The following is a 20,864-nucleotide window of genomic DNA, read 5'->3' as shown; positions in this document are numbered from 1 at the left end:
TGGTAGTAGTTAGAAAAGTTACCAATCAAATAGCCAGGTCATCACACATTGGTGAGATACAGTAGGTGGGTAAAGAGAGATAGGCCAGGCTTGGCGGAAGCCAAAGAGGCTGCAGGAAGTTGAGGGAGGAATAGTGACAGGAAAATGACATAATGGGGCTTGGCCATTTCAGAGGAAGAGGGAAAAGCAATTGACTGTCCCACTTCTTGTCTGATGCCTCATTCTATGATGCTAGATGCTGAATTGTTGGCACCCTTATCCCCAGACTGATCTGCTAAACACCAGCTCTGTTTGCTCTCCTCCATGATCTAGCTGGTGTATGTGGGAGGGGGAAGGGGAGGGAGGCAGATCTGGAATATATTATTGAGACCCGATTCAAGGAAGGAAGTTTCTTGTCAACAATTTGTTGACAAGATGTTGACACTGCAACATCTAAAATCTAAATGTTGCAGTGACTCTGAGGCTAAAGGAGCTGGTTTTCCAGAAAACATGATTAGTAAGCAAGGAATGCAAGCAAGTCTTTGCATTTGAAGCTGGGTATTATTAGATGAAGCCCACAGTGCCTCTGGGGTTCTAGAAAGTGTAAAATGAAAAACCAAAAACAAGTATAGGGCTAAAGATTTAGAGGGGGGGGGGAGTTGAGGTTTTTGAAAGAAAAGTCTAAACTGCACCCGACCCCCATCAACTTGAGGATAAATTACACGTTCATACCACTTCCAAATAGGGTTGGCAAAGATTCCTGTCTGAAACCCTAGGGAGATGTGGCTAATCAGGAAACATAGAACATACGTCAAATCTGCTTCTGGGCAATGCTGGGAAAGATTGAGGGCAAAAGAAGAAGGGGACGACAGAGAATGAGGTGGCTGGATGGAGTCACCGAAGCAGTAGGGGTGAGCTTAAATGGACTCCGAGGGATGGTAGAGGACAGGAAGGCCTGGAGGAATGTTGTCCATGGGGTCGCAATGGGTCGGACACGACTTCGCAATTAACAACAAATAATCCTATGATTTATATTATATCTTAAGTGCAATTGTATCTCACAAAATTTGGACAATCTTTCTTGATCAAGCAGCACATTCCTTCACAGGCAGTCACTGGGAAGCAGCATAGTGAGCTGGAATTCCCAACACTGCCCAATGGATCCACTGATATTCTGGAATAAGCTCCTAGCATCCCAATCGAAGCATTTGATCTCTGAGTTGCAAATCACTTGTCGAGTGTTACTCACACCTGTCAATTCCTGAATCATGGCAAATGACTAAACGGAAGTATGGCAAAAAAAAAGTGCACAAAAGCCAAATTATAAATTACCCTTTTTATTGAATATCAATAAATTGTATATAATTATATATAAAAAGTATTTTTTTAAAATTCAGTATAAAATTGTGGCACAAAAATATATAAATACCAGTGTACCTTTGAAATGTAAACATACCCTTTTATCCCCCCCCCCAACCTCCCGTCTTTTTTTGTTGTTGTTGATGTGGAAACAATGTACAATAGAAATGCATTCAGGAGGCACCTGTCAATAACCTTAAGTAGCTCTTTTGGCACACACCTGTCAATGGGGCAGCCTTCCCTGCCCAGGCAGCTATTGAATCGCCTGACAAGTGCCTGCTATTAGTCACAGTTCTTTTGAAAAAAAGCAGTTGTTAAAAGAAGTCATATTAACAGGTGCTTGAGTGCATAGCTGCTTTTGTAAACAGGAGCCTTGCTTTGAATGGCTTACCCAGTGCCTTCTGCAGACATGAGTCTTTGAAGCACTGCGAATTATCCCTCTGCTGACCCAGAACTAATGAAATACTGTATCCCTGCATAGCTGCACTAAGGAGAGTTTGAGATGGTAGGGAGGCCGGTTTTTTTTTTTAACACTTAGCTTTCTGCCCTTTGTTTAGAGACATATCAATTCAGGGTCATGAGTTACTGTGAATCTATTATTCTAGTTGTCTTCTTTTTAAGGGTTAAAAACCCCCGAAAGAACTGATCTTTCAAGCAAGGTAGGCACGAGACTCGGAATATTTTTCCCCATTTGTAAAACGTTAGTGAATGTTGTTAACTCAAGATGGCTTTGAAGAAGTTGGAAGAAATTCTGAGGGGAGAGGACTGAGTGGCTGTTAAGATATGAAAGCTGGCATGATTAGTGACAGTAAACTTTGGAGTACCAGATGCAGGGGGCAGGAGAAAGAGGTAATCATTATCCTTATAATCTGCCTACAAGGATGTATCTGATCCCAGTTGAGCAGCTCAAGATGTTTTTAGCTACATGTCAGTTTTTGGAGCAGCTGTTCCCATATTGGTACCCTGCAGAATGTGGGCTCTAACATAACTGAATTCCCTGGCCAAAAAAAATATATCCATATTTCTAAAGATTCTGGGGACTGTTATCCACCCTGGGGAGCACCAGGTTTTAGAAGCTCATTTTAAAATATCATCCCATGTTTGTTTGGCAACCCATCATTTCTGATGAAGCAATGGTCATGCATGGGCTTGAATCAAGAAACATTTTGCCACCAGGAGGGCCCAGGGAAGGGAATACAGAGACAAATCAGGTTTGGAAAAATTCTCTTGAAGACAAAGAGTGAAAGAAGCAATTGTGTATGATGCTTTAAGGCTTGAAGCAGCTGGAAACAACCAGATGTCAATATAAGCTGTTTGTGGCAGCTCAGCGGAACTATTTTCCTAGGGACACTAGTTAACAATAAATGGCTTGGCGTGGAGGAGGAGTCCATGGGATTCAACGGGTCCCAATGCAGCCCGTTTCTTCGTGTTTGTGGAGAAGGGACATGCGAGAGAAAGTCCGGGAGCAAGTTTTACACTGATACTTCTTAACATCTGAATGGGTCTGCAGATGAGCACGGAGATTGGAGCGGTCAGCAAAGGCCCGGCTACAGTGTGTGCAGGAAAATGGCTTTTCCCCTAGAAAGATAAAAGGAGAAAAAGGATCATCAGCCTGAATCTTGACAAAACATGTGACAGAAGTAAGAGAAAAAAAATCACCTCCTGACCCTTTATATCCTAATCTTTCACTATTAGTAAAAGACACATGTTTATGGAAATCCAAGATTCATCCCAGGTTTAAGCAAATCTTTAAGAGCACAATTCATAGTTTGGAAATAAATTCTGCTTGAATCATCAAATATATAAATGGTTTTGTATGTAAGACTGTTGTTGCAAAGACATGTCCGACCCATCATGATCCCATAGACAATGTTCCTCCAGGCTTTCCTGTCCTCTACCATCCACCAGAGTCCATTTAAGCTCACACCTACCTACTGCTTCTCTCCTTCCAGCCACCTCATTCTCTGTCCTCCCCTTCTTCTTTTGCCCTCAAGCTTTCCCAGCATTAGGCTCTTCTCCAGTGAGTCCTTCCTTCTCATTAGGTGGCCAAAGTATTTGAGATCTGACTTTCTAAAGAGCAGTCAGGGTTGACCTCCTCTAGGACTGACTGGTTTGATCCCCTTGCAGTCCAAGGGACTTGCAGGAGTCTTCTCCAGCAACATAGTTCAAAGGCCTCAATTATATGTAAGATATTAGGCCACATTTAAATCAGGCAGATCTGGATTCCAAAATAAAGGGTTAAAAACCAAGGCTCCCTATTTTAAAGGACAAAGAGCAGGGCCTGAATTTTGAGGCTGGATTGTGCTTATCAAGGATGTCCTTAAAAGCTAAGGAAAGTAGTCTGTTCTTGGATGGGAGACCACTAAGTAATTCCTATACTAGGTTGTGGGTTAATATCTCCCCCCCTCTCCTTCCCCAATTCTTGCCACAATAGTTGTATCCAAGTTAGCATCAAAAATCCACCTGGAATCAGGAAGCTTTTACTTTTATTCTAATGGAGTTTGGTTCAAAGTAAGTGAGTAGGAAACTCCAACAAGATCCTATGCATATTTATCTGGAGAATAATGTTCTTGGATACCAGAGGTAATACATGTATTGCACCGGTCTGCATAAAATACAAGAGCTCATAGCATGGTGCAAAATGCCCTCTTCTGCCAAGTGCAGCAAAAAGCTGAAACATTAATTGTATCCCCCATTCCAATATAACCATATCCTTCCCGGGTTTTGCTTCTCCTCTCCCCCCTCCCTCCTCCAAGCCTCAACCAACTTAAGCAGGGTCGAATTCCTAACAGGAAAATTCCTTCTGGAGCTCCCTTAACAGGCTGCTCAATTTGGAAAGCACAATTAAGTCTTTCTGGCTTCCTTCAGGCAGTCGTCTTTAGTAGGACTTTTAAAAGGGTGTGAAATCAGCACTAAGTAACAATTAAAGGATCCTGCCACCCCCCCACCCCCCTTTCCACCCACCCAACACAAAAGCTGCTTGGGGGGAAAAGCATTGTAAATGTGATACTCCTTGGATTAAACACTCAAAAAAAAAGCCGCAGCTGTGGAATCTGGTGTTCGGCCTGGGGCGTTACAGTAACAGGTGCAGGAAGGGAAGCGCAAGCCCAGCTCCCTTAAGAGCACCTGCCAAGGCTGCTCCCGGGGTTCCCAAGAGCCCTTCCCCATTTCCACGGTCCCATTAGGCAAACAATGCTGGAATGAAGCATCTCCCAACACCACTTTTTTGTGTGTGCCCAGAAGCCAGCTTATTCGGCTTGCAACCAGGGAAGGCGTCAGATATCACAGAGGGAGCTTCAGGGGCCTTCCATATAGGAAAAATGAGGAAGTATGCTGTTTCCCCCTCCCTCCCCCTCCCCCTCCCTCCCTCCCTGCAAATGTATATGGCCCCCGTTTAGCACCTTAGGTTAGACAAGAAAGAAGAGGAAGAAGGGGGGAAGAAAATAGGAAATACCTTGCAAGGAGGGTTGAAAAGCAAATACAGGCAAGGGAAAGAGAGGAGGGCTTGGTCACTGGCTTGCCCTGCATTAGTCTGCAATGCTAGCAAGCCCTTTTTAGTACAATAACCCACCCCTACACACACACACACATTGTGTGTGTGCTTGAAATGACTCAAGGCTGATTCACATGATGGAGTGCCTGCTGAGCTGGCTTCAAGGCGTGTGTGTCCAAACTAAATAGGCATGAGATGATGTGGCTGTGAAATCACTTCCCCAGGACCACTCCAAAACTTTATGTAAACTAACAAAAGCAATGGGAAAAGGGTGGGAATAGTAACCAGGTAGCTGCTTTAGGATGGCAGTGTGTGCAAGAATACTAACTGAATCAATCCAATTTTCTATGCTTACAGAATATCTAGGACCACCATTCCCATGACCTGCATTCACACAACATGCTGGAATGTTGGCTAATTTTTGGACCGGTGTGTTGTGCAGAGGCAATGGCCTCTGGTTAGAAAGATGGGATAAAAACCAAGTAATATAGGTACGGAGGAAAAATGCCGTTGACTTATAAACATTAACCTAGATTTGCTTACAAAGATATTCTAGCTTTCCAGGATACCCTTTATCTGGGGTTATATGGACTTAAGCCACATATTAAACTCTAAATTAATTGAATTTTGTTGCATACTGTGCTATAATGGGACTAGTTTGGGGCTCTTCAGATGTTGTGGAAACATAACCAGTGAATACAAAAAGGGAGCCCAAAATCAATTAAATCAAGAGCTTGGGCAAGTATTAAGCCTAAGGAATGCAGATTTCGGGCAAATCTGTTTTTAACAGGTCTTAATTAAAACAGCAATTTTTTTTTTGTCTTTTCAGAGAAACACCCTCTGGAGACCCTTATCTCCTCTGATAAGCTAACAGGCAGTGTTGACGTGAATCAGGTTACAAGCAAGTTAGAGAGGACTGGGGCTAGAGGAAAGATAAGAGAGGAAGATAACAAGGACCAGAGACAACAAATAGAAGAATTCAGCTTTACCAGTGTGCGTTCTGATGTGGCCCTGCAGCAGCCATGGCCTTGAGAATGCTTTGCCGCAGATCTTACACACGCAGGGCAAGGTATGGCTTCGGATGTGCATCTTGAGAGCCCCCAAGCTCACATATTCCTTTTCGCAATATTTACAGCTGAAAGATTTCCTGGTCTGGGAATCACAATGCAACTGTCTGTGCTTGGAAAGGCCGGCAAAAGTGGAGTAGGATTTGCTGCACTGGCTGCAGTGGAATTTCTCGGCTTCGGTGGCAGAGGAGGCCGGGCTGGGCGGGTCAGAGCTGGTCTTGCCATCTTCCTCTTCGCTCGACAAGGAGGTCAGGTCCAGGGGCTTGGAATCGGGGCTGGGTGGAGAAGCTGCACTTTTCTTGTACTCCGATTCTGAGTTGAAGAAATTAGAGAACAGCCCAGTATCCCAGACTAGAGGAGGGTAGTAAGAGCCAGCACTCAAGAGGTCTGGTTGTGGGATGGCAGACAAGGGATATTTGTCATACAAAAAGGGAGAGACGATCACTGCAAGGAAGAGACCAAAGGCAATCGGTTAGAGAGGGGGGAAAAAAACAACCCTGCAGAACTGGACACAACAACCCTGCCTTCTTTTGACATGCTTCAGGGAGCCCTTGAATAAGTTATCTGGGCACATGCAAAGGGCCAGAAATCTGAGGAACAAAATCTGAAGCATCCCTTTGCGTTGCAATTTAGCCACGGGGGAGGTCAAAACATCAAAACCTACCCAGCATAAGGCAGCATTCCTTGGAAAGCTTCCCTGGCTTAAAGCCGGGTTTTTAAGAGTGGTGGCAAAGGCAGACGGGAGTTTTGCATGCCCAAGTCAAAAAAAAAAAAAAAAGCAGCTGGTTTACAGCAAGCATTCCGCTGCAGAGCTCTTCGGAAGGAAGGAAGGCCCGCCGAGTTCAAAGGGATTTCGTTCCCCATGGACTACTTGTGGGAGCTTGTTCCGCTGTCTCCCAGCCGAGCCCGACTGGATGGCACCTAAACTCACCTTAAAAACCCCGGATTACTCCCTTCCCTAATTGCTAGGTTAGTATCCGCCGCTCCGCGTCCTCCGATCCACATGTTTCTCCTGCCCCAAGTTATTCGCGGGAAACTTGCAGCAAGAGTCGCTGCGCTGAATCCGGCACCCACTCGCCCACCCAAGGCGGTCCCTGACGGGCCGGTTGAAGTTGGCCAGTCCTCTCGCCCCCCGCCCCAAGCGCTGCCACAGCCCCCATACCAGCGCCTCGCCACCCTCTCTTATCCCGGGCGCAGCGCCTACCTGTCTGGCTTTCCAATTCGCTGTAATTGGGCTTCTTGCTGGCCGAAAAGTGTTTCTTGACGAGGAAGGAGCGGGGCATCTTTCCGGCGGAGGCGGCTCCGATGCACTGCGGTTAAAAAAAACAGCCCACTGCAGTCTCGCCTTGCCGCTGCTTCTTTTTCTCCTTTCCTCCCCAATAAACCGGGATCCTGCCTCCTATCGCTCGCCCAGGCCGCCGCGATGTAAAGCAATAGGAGCGGGCTCAGCCACGAGCTTAATATGGGCCGGGCGGCAGGTGGGCGAGGCCGATCCGCCTCCCCCTCTCCCCCCCGTGTCACTTGGCAGCCAATGGACAAAGGCAGGGAGGGGTCCAGCTGCGAGCCTCTTCCCAGCAGGTGCTCCGCAAACAAAACCCCACCGGCCAGGCGGAGGGGTACTTCGGAGCCGCCGGACCGCTCGACAGAAACCGCGGGGGTGGGGTGGGGTGGGGTAGGGTGTCTAGCCAGGCATCACCTTCACTCGGAGCGGGGATAAGAAGAACCCTCTGCGGGTCGGACTCGGCACAGGGCAGCCTTGCCTTAAGGGCAGAGCTCTTCAAACTTGGCAACTTTTAAGACTTGTGGACTTCAATTCCCAGAATTCTCCAGCCAGCTGCAGCTGGCTGGAGAATTCTGGGAGTTGAAGTCCACGAGTCTTAAAAGTTGCCAAGTTTGGGGACCCCTGAGTTTAGGGGATCAGCCTTTAGTGTCGCATCCCCTTTCCGCGAAGTCTACCAACACGCGCCTTAAGCCATTCCTGCCTGAACGACTTGGGTTCCCGGGTGTCCATTACGCGGTTGGCGTTTTTTTCCCCCCCTTTCGGAACGAAGCCCACGCGGTTCAACTAGGTTCCCCGATCGAAACACGTGGAAGCGCTTGAAGCTCTTCTCACTCCGGCGGCTTTCCAACTGCGTTGGGGTTTATTAACGCCCCACAATCCCCGCCCTACCTTGCGCTGTGCTGCCTTCCCGTCCCGACACACCAAACGCTTGCAAGTAAAAAGTACAAGGAATCGACACACACACAAACACACACGTCTCCAGGGAGGCAACGTCCCGCGATCGCCACCCTTATTTCGAGAACCTCCGGAGGGGGCTTTAACCCCGAAATATGGGTGGCGATCGCGGGACGAAGATGCGTCCGTTTCCTGACGCGTTTCCGGGGCAATGGAAGGAGTGGGTCCTGCTCTCCTCCAAGTTAAGAAAAGGGATATTTGAAATGCTGGGTCAGCATTTACTTCCAGCACCGCGGGGAGAAATCGCCGCTTCGATTCCCTAGAGGGAGGGGGGGGGAAAATGATGCTTGCAAAAGACACGTGCTGCGGTTGTCAGAAACGGGGAACCGCCCGCCGACCGTCTTCCTGCGCGGGAAATCCGCAAAGCGTTTCTCCTCTCCCCCCCCACGCCCACCCCCACTCCACGGACCATAACGGTCTTCTGCGCCGGCCCTCGCGAGTTTTTCCCTCTCCGATGAGTATTGCGGACACGCGGGGTGGGCGTCCGTTTCCTGAGCGGCAGGTCGTAGGAATCCCCGCGAGGTTGATGCCCGTCTTGTCCGCCGTCCCGCAGATGCTTTTGGGGGGGGGGGGGGGGGCTGAATTTGGAGAAATGTAAAAGCAAGATTCTTGCTTTGAATAGCAATAGCACTTAGACTTATATACCGCTTTACAGTGCTTTTACAGCCCTCCCTAAACGGTTTACAGAGTCAGCATATGGACCCCAACAATCTGGGTCCTCATTTTAGCCACTTAAAGGAAGTACAGTGAAGGATCTGAGTTCTCAAGGCTGATTATTCAACAGGTGGTGCAGACGCCTGTTAAGATAAATTTGTGTCTAAATCCAGCCACAGTAACTTAACAGGGCTCCCTTGTTCCAGCTAGGTGCTGCCCTGATGTATATTGGGAAGTCTGACACATGGTGCCTAACTGGTGGGGCACACAATCTTGGGAAGTCTGACACATCTGTGGGCACCCGGTTGGGAAAACCCGAACAACATGCCAGAAAAGGCTATATAATGATTGGTGGTGATGTTTTGGCTTTATTACAGTATCTGCTGTCGGTACATGGAAATTTAAGTGCATCTATAGAAATGATTTAATAGATTATGATATATGAACGAGGCACCAGGAACACTGAGAAAAGGAAGGCTTACTGTTAGAATGACTTCATTTGGCTCTCCGCAAGACCATGAGCGCCCTCTCTGGGATCCCTTCAGCAAAAGTCCCCAAATCACTCTCAGAAGTGAAACGTTCAGTAGAATTAATACACTTTTCTTCTATTACCGTAAGTCCACCAGGTACCTTATGCAGGATCACAGCCTCAACCAGTTTGCTTTGGACTTCTAGTAAAATCAACTTTAATATTCTTTGTTGTTGCTATCGTTAGTTGCGTCATGTCTGACCCATCACAACCCCATGGCAACAGTCCTCCAGGCCTTTCTGTCCTCTACCATCCTCTGGAGTCCATTTAGGCTCTTCTCCAGGGAGTCCTTCCTTCTCATTAGGTGGCCAAAGTATTTGAGTTTCATCTTCAGGATCTGGCCTTCTAAAGAGCAGTCAGGGTTGATCTCCTCTAGGACTGACCAGTTTGATTGCCTTGCAGTCCAAGAGACTTGCAGGAGTCTTCTCCAGCACCATAGTTCAAAGGCCTCAATTTTTGGCTTTCAACCTTCCTTATGGTCCAACTTTCACAACTTTCATTTAATATTCTTTATGTTGGCCAATTTTGACCTGGATTTGTTTCTTGGGTAAGAACTGATTGTTAACAAGTCACCATTCCTTCTCTAATTGCAGCATGCAGAAGACTTTCTGCTAATAATGTACTTTCTGTTAATAGTGTTCAAGCTGACATGTGGATACACTGATTTGGATTCTTGATTAACAGTCTTTTCCACCTCTAACCATTCTATGATCATCCCGATACTAAAATTGCTTCCCCATCTGCTTTTGTTCCCAGTATCAGTAAATATAGTTATTAAAATGACAATGGGGCAGGGGGAACTGGAGGTCAGTTTAACAGGTAGCACTATGGTTATGTTAAGTAGCCCAAATTGCAAACAAACTTCAGTTTGTAAACTGAGATTTCAAACAAGCCAAGATATGTATTGAAATGCAAAGATCTCAAATCATGCTACTGATAAGCCCATCAAATAACCTGCTGAGACAGTTTTACTAGTTGCCAGCTTCCCCCTTTTCTTCTAAAGGATTAGACAAATTATTTGAGATTAAGATCACCTAAATTAAAATCACCTAGAAAGGTGTAAATGGATTGCGAAACTGCTATTGCTAACAGAGAACAAAGTTTAATTAGATTATTTTAAATGCAATCAGGTAACAAGCTTGTAAATGGATGATGTCCACCTGAGAAATTGCAACAGCATTACTTACCATAGAAGGGGAACTGTAGGTAAAATTATTTTCATCTGAACAAAGGAAAACAATATTTCAAGACCTTCACAATTAGTTCCTTTAGGGGTATAGTTATATATAGTTCATAATTCTTTGGAAGTAATTTTTTGAGCTCAGTCCTATTCATGTTGATAAGATAAGTCCTATTGAATAGACATGAATAAGATTGCATTAAAAACACCTATCAGTCTTTGGTTTAATAACCTCTAAGCAAATTTGCATATAGCATACTTTCAATGTGGATGATGCATGTTGAACTATTAAAATGATGAAAGTGAGAGACATTTTAATGCTGGTAAGTAGGTCCATTATAGTAAAAAGGGAAATGGTAATAATGATACAAGAACTTTATTAAACTATTCTACATGGAACTAGAAAGGGTTTTTACTTCATCAAAAATATTAATCAGAATCAGTACAAAGCAAAAGAGACCAAAATGAGATCTTGCATCCATAACTGAAAAACATAAACTTGCATCTTACAGTAACTTGTGACTTGGTTCACATGTTGCACACTAAGCCATAATGTGATTTACTTAGCCTGCTGCATGCAGAATCTGGTTGTGACTTATTAAAACTCAAGGTTAAGCAAAAGTTTGTCAACAGGGTTTACTCTCAAGCAAGAAAACAACAAATGTTTTCTAAACAAAATTTCTAACCTAGAAGAAATGTATGGGGTTTCCCCCCCAATTGTATCTGCACAGAATTAACATGCTACTAAAATAAATTTTCACATTAATCAAAGAAATACTAAGGATGATTCAAATGACAATTAAACCTATTATTGACACCATCCTGCTCAAAAAGAAGAAAAAGCAAAGAACAATAAAATGAAAGCAAAGCATCTTTAGACCAACGGCCAAATGGTGGGGCTGATCTCACGTTTAGTGTTATGAAAGAATGTGGACAAAACTGTTCCTTGATAAATTCTATAGTCCCAAGGCTGGGTTTGCAACAATGTGCTAAGTTAACTCCCACCAAAGTAAACACCCATTCAACCTTTCAAAGGCAAAACCTCTGTCCCTTGTGTCCACTGACAGAAGGAAGGGACTCTTTTCAAACAAGAGAGGGCAAGGCAATGTCACCATAGTGGTAACTCCCTATTGTGCTAAAGTGTTCCAAAAATGAATACAATTAGGTGTAGTTAAAGGTGGGTTTACATTAGTCAGACAATGGTTGCTGGTCATAAACTGAGATAGCTATTGACTGAAAGATTTAGGCTGTGTTGATACACTTAGACTGATTAAACTCAAGTACAAGGGAATCTATAGGGGAGGGGGAAGATTTGGAGAAGGAGTTCTAATTTAACTTCCAAGAAAAAGAAGTTGTCGAAGCTTCTACTTTTCCACATGGTGTTAATGTCCTTTGACTAAGTTCTCTACGAAGACTAATTTGGGGAAGGAGAAGTGAAAAAGAAGCACCCGTGGTTTCATCAAAGGAGATTGCGTACCTTCAGATTGTGTGTGTGTAAGAGAGGCATAGTCACGAGCAAGTAAGCAGCTCAGGCGATCTGCTCACCTTGGTCTGGTGATTCAGGGAAATTCTGATCGGGTAGTGATAACTTCATTGTAAAGGGACCTGCTGGAAGAAAGGCTACAGCCACAGCCTGGTCATGTGCCCTGAATTGCATTATCCACCTGTAATCCAATCAAAGTCATCAAGGAAGGAAAAAGAATGGAATTTTATCACAATGGTGTTAAACTTGCAAAACTATATTTTTCCATTTTGTTTTGATGTTTTAGTGGCTTAGATTGGATGCATTTGTTGAAAGAGTATTTTCAACACTATAATAAAAGTCTGAATGAAAGTGAGATTTTTAAAAAAAGACTTCGAAACTTTGCCTTTAAATTCCCTGTAATTGAAGCTAATGTAAGGATCCATGAATTCAATCCAGGGGATTAATTTATGGGTCGTTAGACGCCATTTGTGCTCATGACTTGTAGGTTAGTCGTTTGGCTAAACTATGGCTAAACTATGGCTTACGTGTGTTCTCTGAATAAGAAGGATTTAACTGTGATTAGATTGTTTTTGATTAGGAGAAAAAAAGATCAGTTAATTTTCCTTTAAAGGTGGAAATGGCTAGCAGGAAAAGCTACAAAATGGGGCTGTTCCAGCCATAACATCTCTATCATTCTCATCATTTTTCATCCTCCTCCTTAGAGGTGTTAAAACAGGCATTGCAGGCAGAAGAGAGACAACCTTCTACCTCAGAGTGTATGCCTTCAAACTTCAGTTGATCTAATATTTTTGTCTCTTTAGATCAGTGTTTCTCAACACTGCTGGCTGGGGAATTCTGGGAGTTGAAGTCCAGACATCTTCAAGTTGCCAAGGTTGAGAAACACTGCTTTAGATTTTACATCCTCAAAAGCAATTCATTGATTAGCAAAAGTGGTTGGGCTACTGCCCAACAATATTGGCCATACTGGACATTTTTCCATGGGGAACATCCAGAAATAAGTCTTATAACTATAGTTCCCAGGTGAGCATGGATCAGCACAATGTGCCAGTGCATCAATGTTTCTTTAGGAGTCTGGGATTCAATGGCATTTGAACTTGAGAGATGCAGGTTCAAATCCTATTTCAGCTGGGAAGCTGTGCAAATTATAGTGAAACCCAGTGAGATGTAGTAGCTAGGAGGCTGGACTGAGACGTGAAACACTTAAGACCACAACCACATAATACCACAACCACATATCCGTTGCAAATCGACTAGGTCAGTGTTTCTCAACCTTGGTGACTTGAAGTCCTGTGGACTTCAACTCCCAGAATCCCCCAGCCAGGACTTCAAGTCACCAAGGTTGAGAAACACTGCACTAGGTAACTTTGGGTCAATCAAATGCTCTTCTGTGGTTTTATAAAACATTATCCCTTTTAGTAAAATATGCTTGAAAAGTTACTGTGAACTCCTTCTGAATTAGAGTCAATCATTGTCTCTCACCTGACAAGGTTCTGGTGGAGAAAAACTGGAGCAGTGAATATTATGCACTGCTATTTTGAGCTTTTGCGGAAAAGTGAGATATAAATGAAGGAAATTAATAATCTTGTACTTTCTCAGACTAATTTACCTCAAAGGCAGTTGTGATGAAAACCTTGTCTCTCGTCTCTGAGAGGAAATAAACCTATGGAATTAATACTATTCTTGGTATTACTTTTAGTCACTGGGAAGGAGGTTTATAATAAATTTGCAATATTTATCTTATTTTAGGCAAGGAATGATTTATATCGGTGTTTCTCATCAAGTTTAAGAGGAGATCAATATACTGTTGCAGCCACCATGTTGAGGGGAATTCTGGGAGTTGAAGTCCACACATCTGAAAGTTGTCGAGATTGAAAAAAGCTGGTTTGTATTGTTTTGATTTAGTGAAATTAAAAAAAAACTTACATAAGTCTTCACAGAAAAAAAAAACCCATCTAATTAAGTATAGAAATTTTCATTTTCATTGGTCATGAAAAATATACAGATATTTTTCTGGGTAGAGTTGAGTCAAATTTTAACAAACATTTCCCCCCCCCCCAACATTGCAATTAAAAATGCCTCACTCTAGGTTGCTTTGTTGAAGACTTCTAGAAATGTATCCCTATATGAAATGTATGTTGAAACTTCTGCAAGACAAAAGAGGAAATGCAGAAAGGGCACATTTTAATCATAAAGGAAACAAGGCAGCATAATTGCCCACTCCTGTTACTGTACTAAATGTTTCCAAAACACTTTCAAAACACAACTGTTTGTGTGTGGGGGGGGGGACCCTTAAGTGCTAGCATGCTACCAAGACTCACAATCGTATACCATCCATGGCTTGGCTGACTTCAGATCCATGCGTGTTACTGAATACATACATAAAACATGATTTTCACATTTCCAAATATACTTGCCAAAACAATTACCATAGATAAGAGTTACTCATGAAGAATATGACTACCTACGTCCATGCAGTGGCTGAAGGAGGTTTTTGTTGACAGGGTGTCACAATGGCTTTTAATTATGGCCTGTGGGATTATTTGGGCTCAGCTGTGATCTTTGATTATGGGAATTTTAAAAGAATGTTTGAGAGAATCCTCCCTCTCAGGCAAACTTTGGGGAAATGTTTACTCAAAAGTAGTTCTACTAAAGCCAGATTTCACCTAGCTAGGTAATTTAGCTAATTTATGTACAGATTTCAGGTCTAAAACAGGCTTTGAGAACTTTGTAAAGCAAGGATGTCCAATCTTAGCAAACTGTGGACTTCAACTATCAGAATTATTACCCAGCATAGCTGAAATCAACCAATTTTAAAGTTGCAGAGTTGCATATTCCTATTCTAAAGTAATCATCTTCAGCTTGGCACACGTTTTAGTATTGCTACTTCCAGAGTTCCCAGCCACTCCACTTAAAACATTTACTATTCACTGTTGAATAGCTCTTAAAGTATGAAAATAAGGCAGATTCTGATTGTTAAAAAAACCCTCCTCACTTAAATCTGTGGTCCCATATCCGGCATTTTGATTCATCAGATCATTTCAGGTCTGGAAAGAGTGATATCATCCCTACCCTCCTCTTCTCAAACTCTTTTAATCTCCCTTTAGAGGGATTGGATTTTAGCCCCCTAATCAGTATTGCCTCTGAAACCCTTCCAGTATATCTCTGAATACAGCTACAGATGGTGGAATTCATGGGTCTCGGTCGCCTCCCAGAATTAAACAGTAGCAGAATTCATTTTAAAGCAATTACTGACGTTTTAGAAATAAGATAAATCTACAGATTAAAGATCTTCAAAAGGTCAATGTGTAAGTAACATCAAAGTGAAATGAGATAGAAGACTCAGCAGACTCCTATCTCATTTGACTTTGCTCATTGATAATTGCTCTAAGATGCCTTGTCAAATTCCTAATGCATTTTCCGTAAATTCATTTGGAAGGGAAGGGGTGGGGGAAGCAACAGAATCACAGGAGCTAGAAAACAACTTGCTCACCCAGGCCCTCTGCCCAGAACCTCCAGGCCTCATTGGCATGTTCCCTGAACTAATCAGCAGTGAGATAGTCAGCTGCATTATTTAACTTTTTACCTATAGGTACTCTGAACTTTGTAAAGGCAACTTATATTTCAACAGAGCTAATTTAAAGACCTGTTGGTATCTAGTTGAACACTTAACAGTGGTTATTAAGGCATAGGTTCAAATTACTGGAAAGGATTTAGTGAAGAATCTTTAGAAAGTTTATGTAAAAAAAAAAAGTTGTTGGAGCAATTGCACACTCTCACCTGAAGGTAGAAGAGTACGACATATCTTCAAAAACAATTTCTAGCTAATAGCAAGTGCACCCTTCCTCTACAGTTGTCAATTTTAACTTTAATTTTGTTTGCTTAACTTTATATGGATCCAAGATTAAATAAATGAATCAGTCAATTTTCACTCCTGCAATATTTGAATCATACTCAGTAATTATGCCTCCTCACTATTTATAAAGATGAAGGTAATTATTAGAAAAGGGGACGCGGTGGCTCAGTGGCTAAGACACTGAGCTTGTTGATCAGAAAGGTAGACAGTTTAGTGGTTCGGATCCCTAGTGCTGCATAACGGAGTGAGCTCCCATTACTTGTCCCCACTTCTGCCAACCTAGCAGTTCGAAAGCATGTAAAAATGCAAGTAGAAAAATAGGGACCACCTTTGGTGGGAAGGTAACAGCGTTCCATGCGCCTTCAGCATTTAGTCATGCCAGCCCCATGACCACGGAGACATTTTTGGACAATGCTGGTTCTTTGTAATGGAGATGAGCACCGTTCCCTAGAGTCAGGAATGACCAGCACATATGTGTGAGGGGAACCTTTACCTTTATTATTAGAAAACACTACAAAATGCTTTAAAAAGGGAGACCAGATGGTTTTATTTGTAATTTTTTTCAGTCAATGGAACAAAACCACTGTTAACTATTAAAATGAGAGCACAAATGCTTTCAGGTGCTCCTTTTTGCTTCCATATTAATCTCTGAAGACTTTATTAGTTTTCAAGTTCAAATCTGATTTGTGAAAGCAAAGGCAAACCATAGATTTAAAACCATCGCTGACTCTGTATTTAGCAAAATACAACATGAAGAACAATGTGGGTTGCTATAGCAAAATAAAAGAACAATTGTGGCATCTTCAAAATTGCAAGGTTTATTATAGTTTACTATGATATAAATATATGTACCATCCCATTATAGGTTACTCGTTGTTTTTAAAATAATATTTTGGTGGTAACTTTTCTGAAATTGTAGTTATTCGCTTACCTTGTTATAGGTTTGTTGACTTAATATTCTGCTTTTCAAACAGGTAAGCAGGAAAGAAGAGGCACATGGTATTATTTATTTTCCTTAGTGCCAGTTGAAATCTATTTCATGTCAAGCACAGGCTGATCTAATTAAGTAATCTAATTAAATATACATAACCTCTCTCTTATTTCATCTTAAGGCTGCATCATTTTCTCCCTTTTTTTTTTGTTAGCCTACAGCTACACAAATTAATGAAGATGACAGTGCTTTGCCAATGTGGGCAGATTTTTTTTTCTAAACTATACAGGGTCAGATCAGGTCAGTTTTGAATGGGAAACCACCAGAAAGTCCCAGAGCTGTAAGCTATTTTTTTTTTCTCAAGTTGGAAAAAAATAGTCCGGAAGAAGACAATAGCAACCACTTCTATCTTGTTGAAATTATATGGATATGAAGTCATTAGCAGATGAGCTGAATTTGAGACCATCTTCAGCTTCAACTAAGTCTGGAAGAATTAGGGTTGGATTCTGTGTAGCTCTTTTTAATTTAGCATGGTGTAAGCATCTTATTGTGGCTTAAAATATGGTTAACAAAAACATATCCTTAGTGTGATGTATAAAGGCAAGCAATATCTTGCTGGTTTAGAGCAGTGTTTTTCAACCACTGTGCCGTGGCACACTAGTGTGCCGTGACATAGTGTAAGGTGTGCCGTGGGAAAAACACTTTAGATATAGTCAATATAGGCACAGAGTTAAATTTTTTTAACATTTTCTAATGGTGGTGTGCCTCATGATTTTTTTCATGAAAAAAGTGTGCCTTTGCACAAAAAAGGTTGAAAAACACTGGTTTAGAGAGTCTTCAGTTTAATCTCTAGGTCACGGGTGTCAAGCTCGCTGCATCATGTTGCCGTCACGTGACATATTGCAATGGTTTTCACTTTCAGGGAGCTGAGGTGAGCATGGCCCGTGCTTGATGCATCCGGCCTGTCAGTTTGACACCCTTACCTACGTCATATAAACTCATGCTGGCTGGGGAATTCTGGGAATTGAAGTCCACATATCTTCAAGAAACACTGTTCTAGGTGACAATAGAGTCTTTGCCAGCGATGCCTGCAGTTAAGATGGCTGCTGCAACCATTCAACCCACACATCCTTTTTTTTTGCATACAACCAGTGGTGGGTTTCAAAAATTGTTCGAACCTACTCTGTGGGTGTGGCCTCCTTTGTGGGAGTGGCTTGCCACCCATGTGACTGGATGGGAGTGGCTTGCCGCCCATGTGACCGGATATGAAGATGCCAACGACACTTGTCAGAACCACCTTAAATTACCTCACACACAGCACGGGCATGCATAAGAATATGATGTAAACTTGCTTTTTAAAAGGCATCTTTGGTTTGCGTTAAAACAACTTCAACAAACACAATGTTCTGATTGCACCACAAACGAAGTAGTCATCTTTACCTTTCACAGAGGCACTGAGTTTTATAAATATGAGCATGATAGTGTAGAATAATCATATCCAAGGACCAGTGATGGGTTTCAAAAAAATTTGGAACCTCTTCTGTAGGCGTGGCCTGCTTTCCGGGTCCACTGGTGGAACCTCTTCTAACCGGTTTGGTAGATTTGATGAACCGGTTCTACCGAATAGGTGCGAACTGGTAGGAACCCACCTCTGCATCCAACACACATAAACTATGGGTCTTCAGTTACACAATCACAACCATAATCCAGACTTTTTAAAATCCTCCCTGGGGATGCCCCTGTTGTTTACCCTTGTAGAAACTGCATACAATAGAAAAATAGTATTCCAAGGTGATAGGCAGTCAGCTTTGACACTATTTCCTTACTTGCAGGCAACGGAGAGAGAGGAAAATGAGCAAAAGATGACCTAGGAATTCATGAAAGGACATGATTCTGTTCAGTGTTTGCAATTCGAAGTGGTACATCTATCTAAGCTTCAACTTCTGTTGAGAGGCTTGCTTGTGGCTAAGTTTAGTCTTCACATCCTTTCAAAAGGATGGGAAAACATACATTCCAGTTCCAATTGCTGCTATTTCTTCAGCTCAGGGCTATTCCAAAATATTTTTTATGACAGAGGCAAAATAGCGTTGCCCAAGAGGCTGTCAAACTGAGTTTGCAAAAATAGCTAATGGTTTTGGCCCATGAGAGGGGGCGGGAAGAGTCACAAGGCCCAATCTACACTTTGAGCAGGCAAACAGCAAGTTTATTAAAAGCAACACGTTGCTGCTCTTTCCAGTCTCCAAACTCACCTGCCTAACACAGCTGCTTCTTCATGAGTAATAGAAAGACCTAAGACCTATCATGGCCAATTCTTGCCTTCTTTACTGCTTGCAAAAAAAATGATCCTCACGTTAGACTTCAACTGGTCAGAAACTGTACTAAGCTACAGGACTTGCGATGTGCTAGTGTTGTGTATTCACCAACATAAAGTTGCATTTCTTTTTAACCCTATTTTCACCCCTTTAAAAAAGCCTGCAAACTCTGTAAGTCTGAGCCGAGGTGGCGCAGTGGTTAGGGTGCAGCACTGCAGGCCACTTCAGCTGACTGTTATCTGCAGTTCAGCGGTTCTAATCTCACCGGCTCAAGGTTGACTCAGCCTTCCATCCTTCCGAGGTGGGTGAAATGAGGACCCAGACTGTGGGGGCGATATGCTGACTCTGTAAACCGCTTAGAGAGGGTTGAAAGCCCTATGAAGCGGTATATAAGTCTAACTGCTATTGCTATTCTCCAGCTTCCTCCATGACACTACATATCTCCAGCTCCCTGAGTCTTTTCTCCAGTAACAGTTTCCCCGTCTACTGCAAGGCAAATAACACTTTTCAATTGTTGTGATTCCACAAAACTCATCACAGGTAGCTTTACCTGCTGTCTAAGAATTAAGTGTTAAAAATTGAATGGCAGAAATGACTTTTTAGAAAAAAAAGTGAGTGCAGATTACCAATCTTTTCACTGAGATTTATTTCGCTCTGTTGCCTCAATCGTTGAAGGCGAAACTTTTTCAAAGACCTTTCTGGCTTTTTCATTGACCAACCACTCTTCTTGTCCTGCTGCCTAAAGCACATCATGGACTTCCTTTGTTGAAGATCTTGGCAGCCCAAAATGGCACTTGCTGAAAGTTCTTGAATTACTTTCAGTTCCAAAGCAGCTGCTGGGTTTTTTCCCCTTTTCTCTTCCACTATTGGAAAGGAGTCAGATGTTTCATAATATATGCTTTAAGCTCCTGGGAACTTTATTTCCCCTCTTGCTGTGGAACAATCTTTTGTTCTATCAAGGATAGGCCACCCAGTGCAATCCAGATGTCTAGGACTCTTAATTCTTGCTTCCTTGCAAATGGCCATACTAGTTGGAGATGAAGACAAATAACAAAATATAATTACTAACCAGCAAGATTTACCAAGCAAGATTTATCCCTTCCACTGAGGTAAAACAGACTTACACTATTGAGTAGGTCTCAATAGTGGTTCACACATTGTGGAAAATGTTGTCTTCAGAGCCACATTTAAGTTTCCAGCCCTTCCATGCATTCTGGAAGACCCATAAACCCATTTTAGTTCTGTAACTTCACCATCACAGAAATAAAAGGGTATTTTAAAGGTGTAGAAGGCCATCTAGCTGTAGTAATGTGGTAGTGTTGAATGTTATAATTATGTTACATTAGGTTTTCCTTCCTGTGTACTGCCTAAGCTTCTTTTTGGATTGAGGTACTTTTACAAATACTATAAACAAAAGACAAAATTGTGAGATTATTTTCTGGGACCTTCCTTTAATTCTCTTTTAACTCCTCAAGATGCTCCTGTCAAACTCAAGGTGGATTTATTTTCAGTGCAGGAAGTTCTAGCACTCTTAGCTGGCAGCTCAAGAGAGGGTTGTCTTATTTGAAACCTTGGTACTGCAGTCTTTCTCAACCTTGTAATTTGTAGATCAGGGGTATCCAATCTTGGCAACTTGTGGACTTTGACTCCCAGACTGGGTGTTTAAGTCCACAAGTCTTAAAAGTTGTCAAGGTTGGATACCCCTGATCTAGATGGTCTTGCTTTATTTCTGTTTCTGTCCATTGTCTTTAAAACATGATGAGACTGGCAATCCACTATAACTGA

The 20,864-nt window shown here is 42.6% G+C and overlaps 1 protein-coding gene across 1 annotated transcript; it reads right to left on the bottom strand.

Moving 5' to 3' along the window:
- Positions 1 to 1,321: 1,321 nt before the first annotated feature.
- SNAI1 (snail family transcriptional repressor 1) lies at positions 1,322 to 8,138 on the bottom strand. The gene is made up of 4 exons (XM_014071066.2): positions 8,069 to 8,138; positions 7,103 to 7,208; positions 5,821 to 6,342; positions 1,322 to 2,916 (listed from the first exon to the last, which is right to left on the bottom strand). Exons 2-4 carry the CDS (start codon positions 7,179 to 7,181, stop codon positions 2,735 to 2,737), a joined length of 783 nt encoding a protein of 260 aa, XP_013926541.1. The 5' UTR covers positions 7,182 to 7,208; positions 8,069 to 8,138; the 3' UTR covers positions 1,322 to 2,734.
- Between the last annotated feature and the right edge of the window lie 12,726 nt (positions 8,139 to 20,864).

The sequence above is a fragment of the Thamnophis sirtalis genome, unplaced genomic scaffold, assembly GCF_051295495.1.
Source record: "Thamnophis sirtalis isolate CommonGarterSnake01/CBP01778 unplaced genomic scaffold, rThaSir2_p1.2 scaffold_7, whole genome shotgun sequence".
Taxonomy (NCBI): Eukaryota; Metazoa; Chordata; class Lepidosauria; order Squamata; family Natricidae; genus Thamnophis; species Thamnophis sirtalis.
Note: the sequence above shows the minus strand (reverse complement) of the source record. Positions and strands in the feature narration are given on the sequence as shown.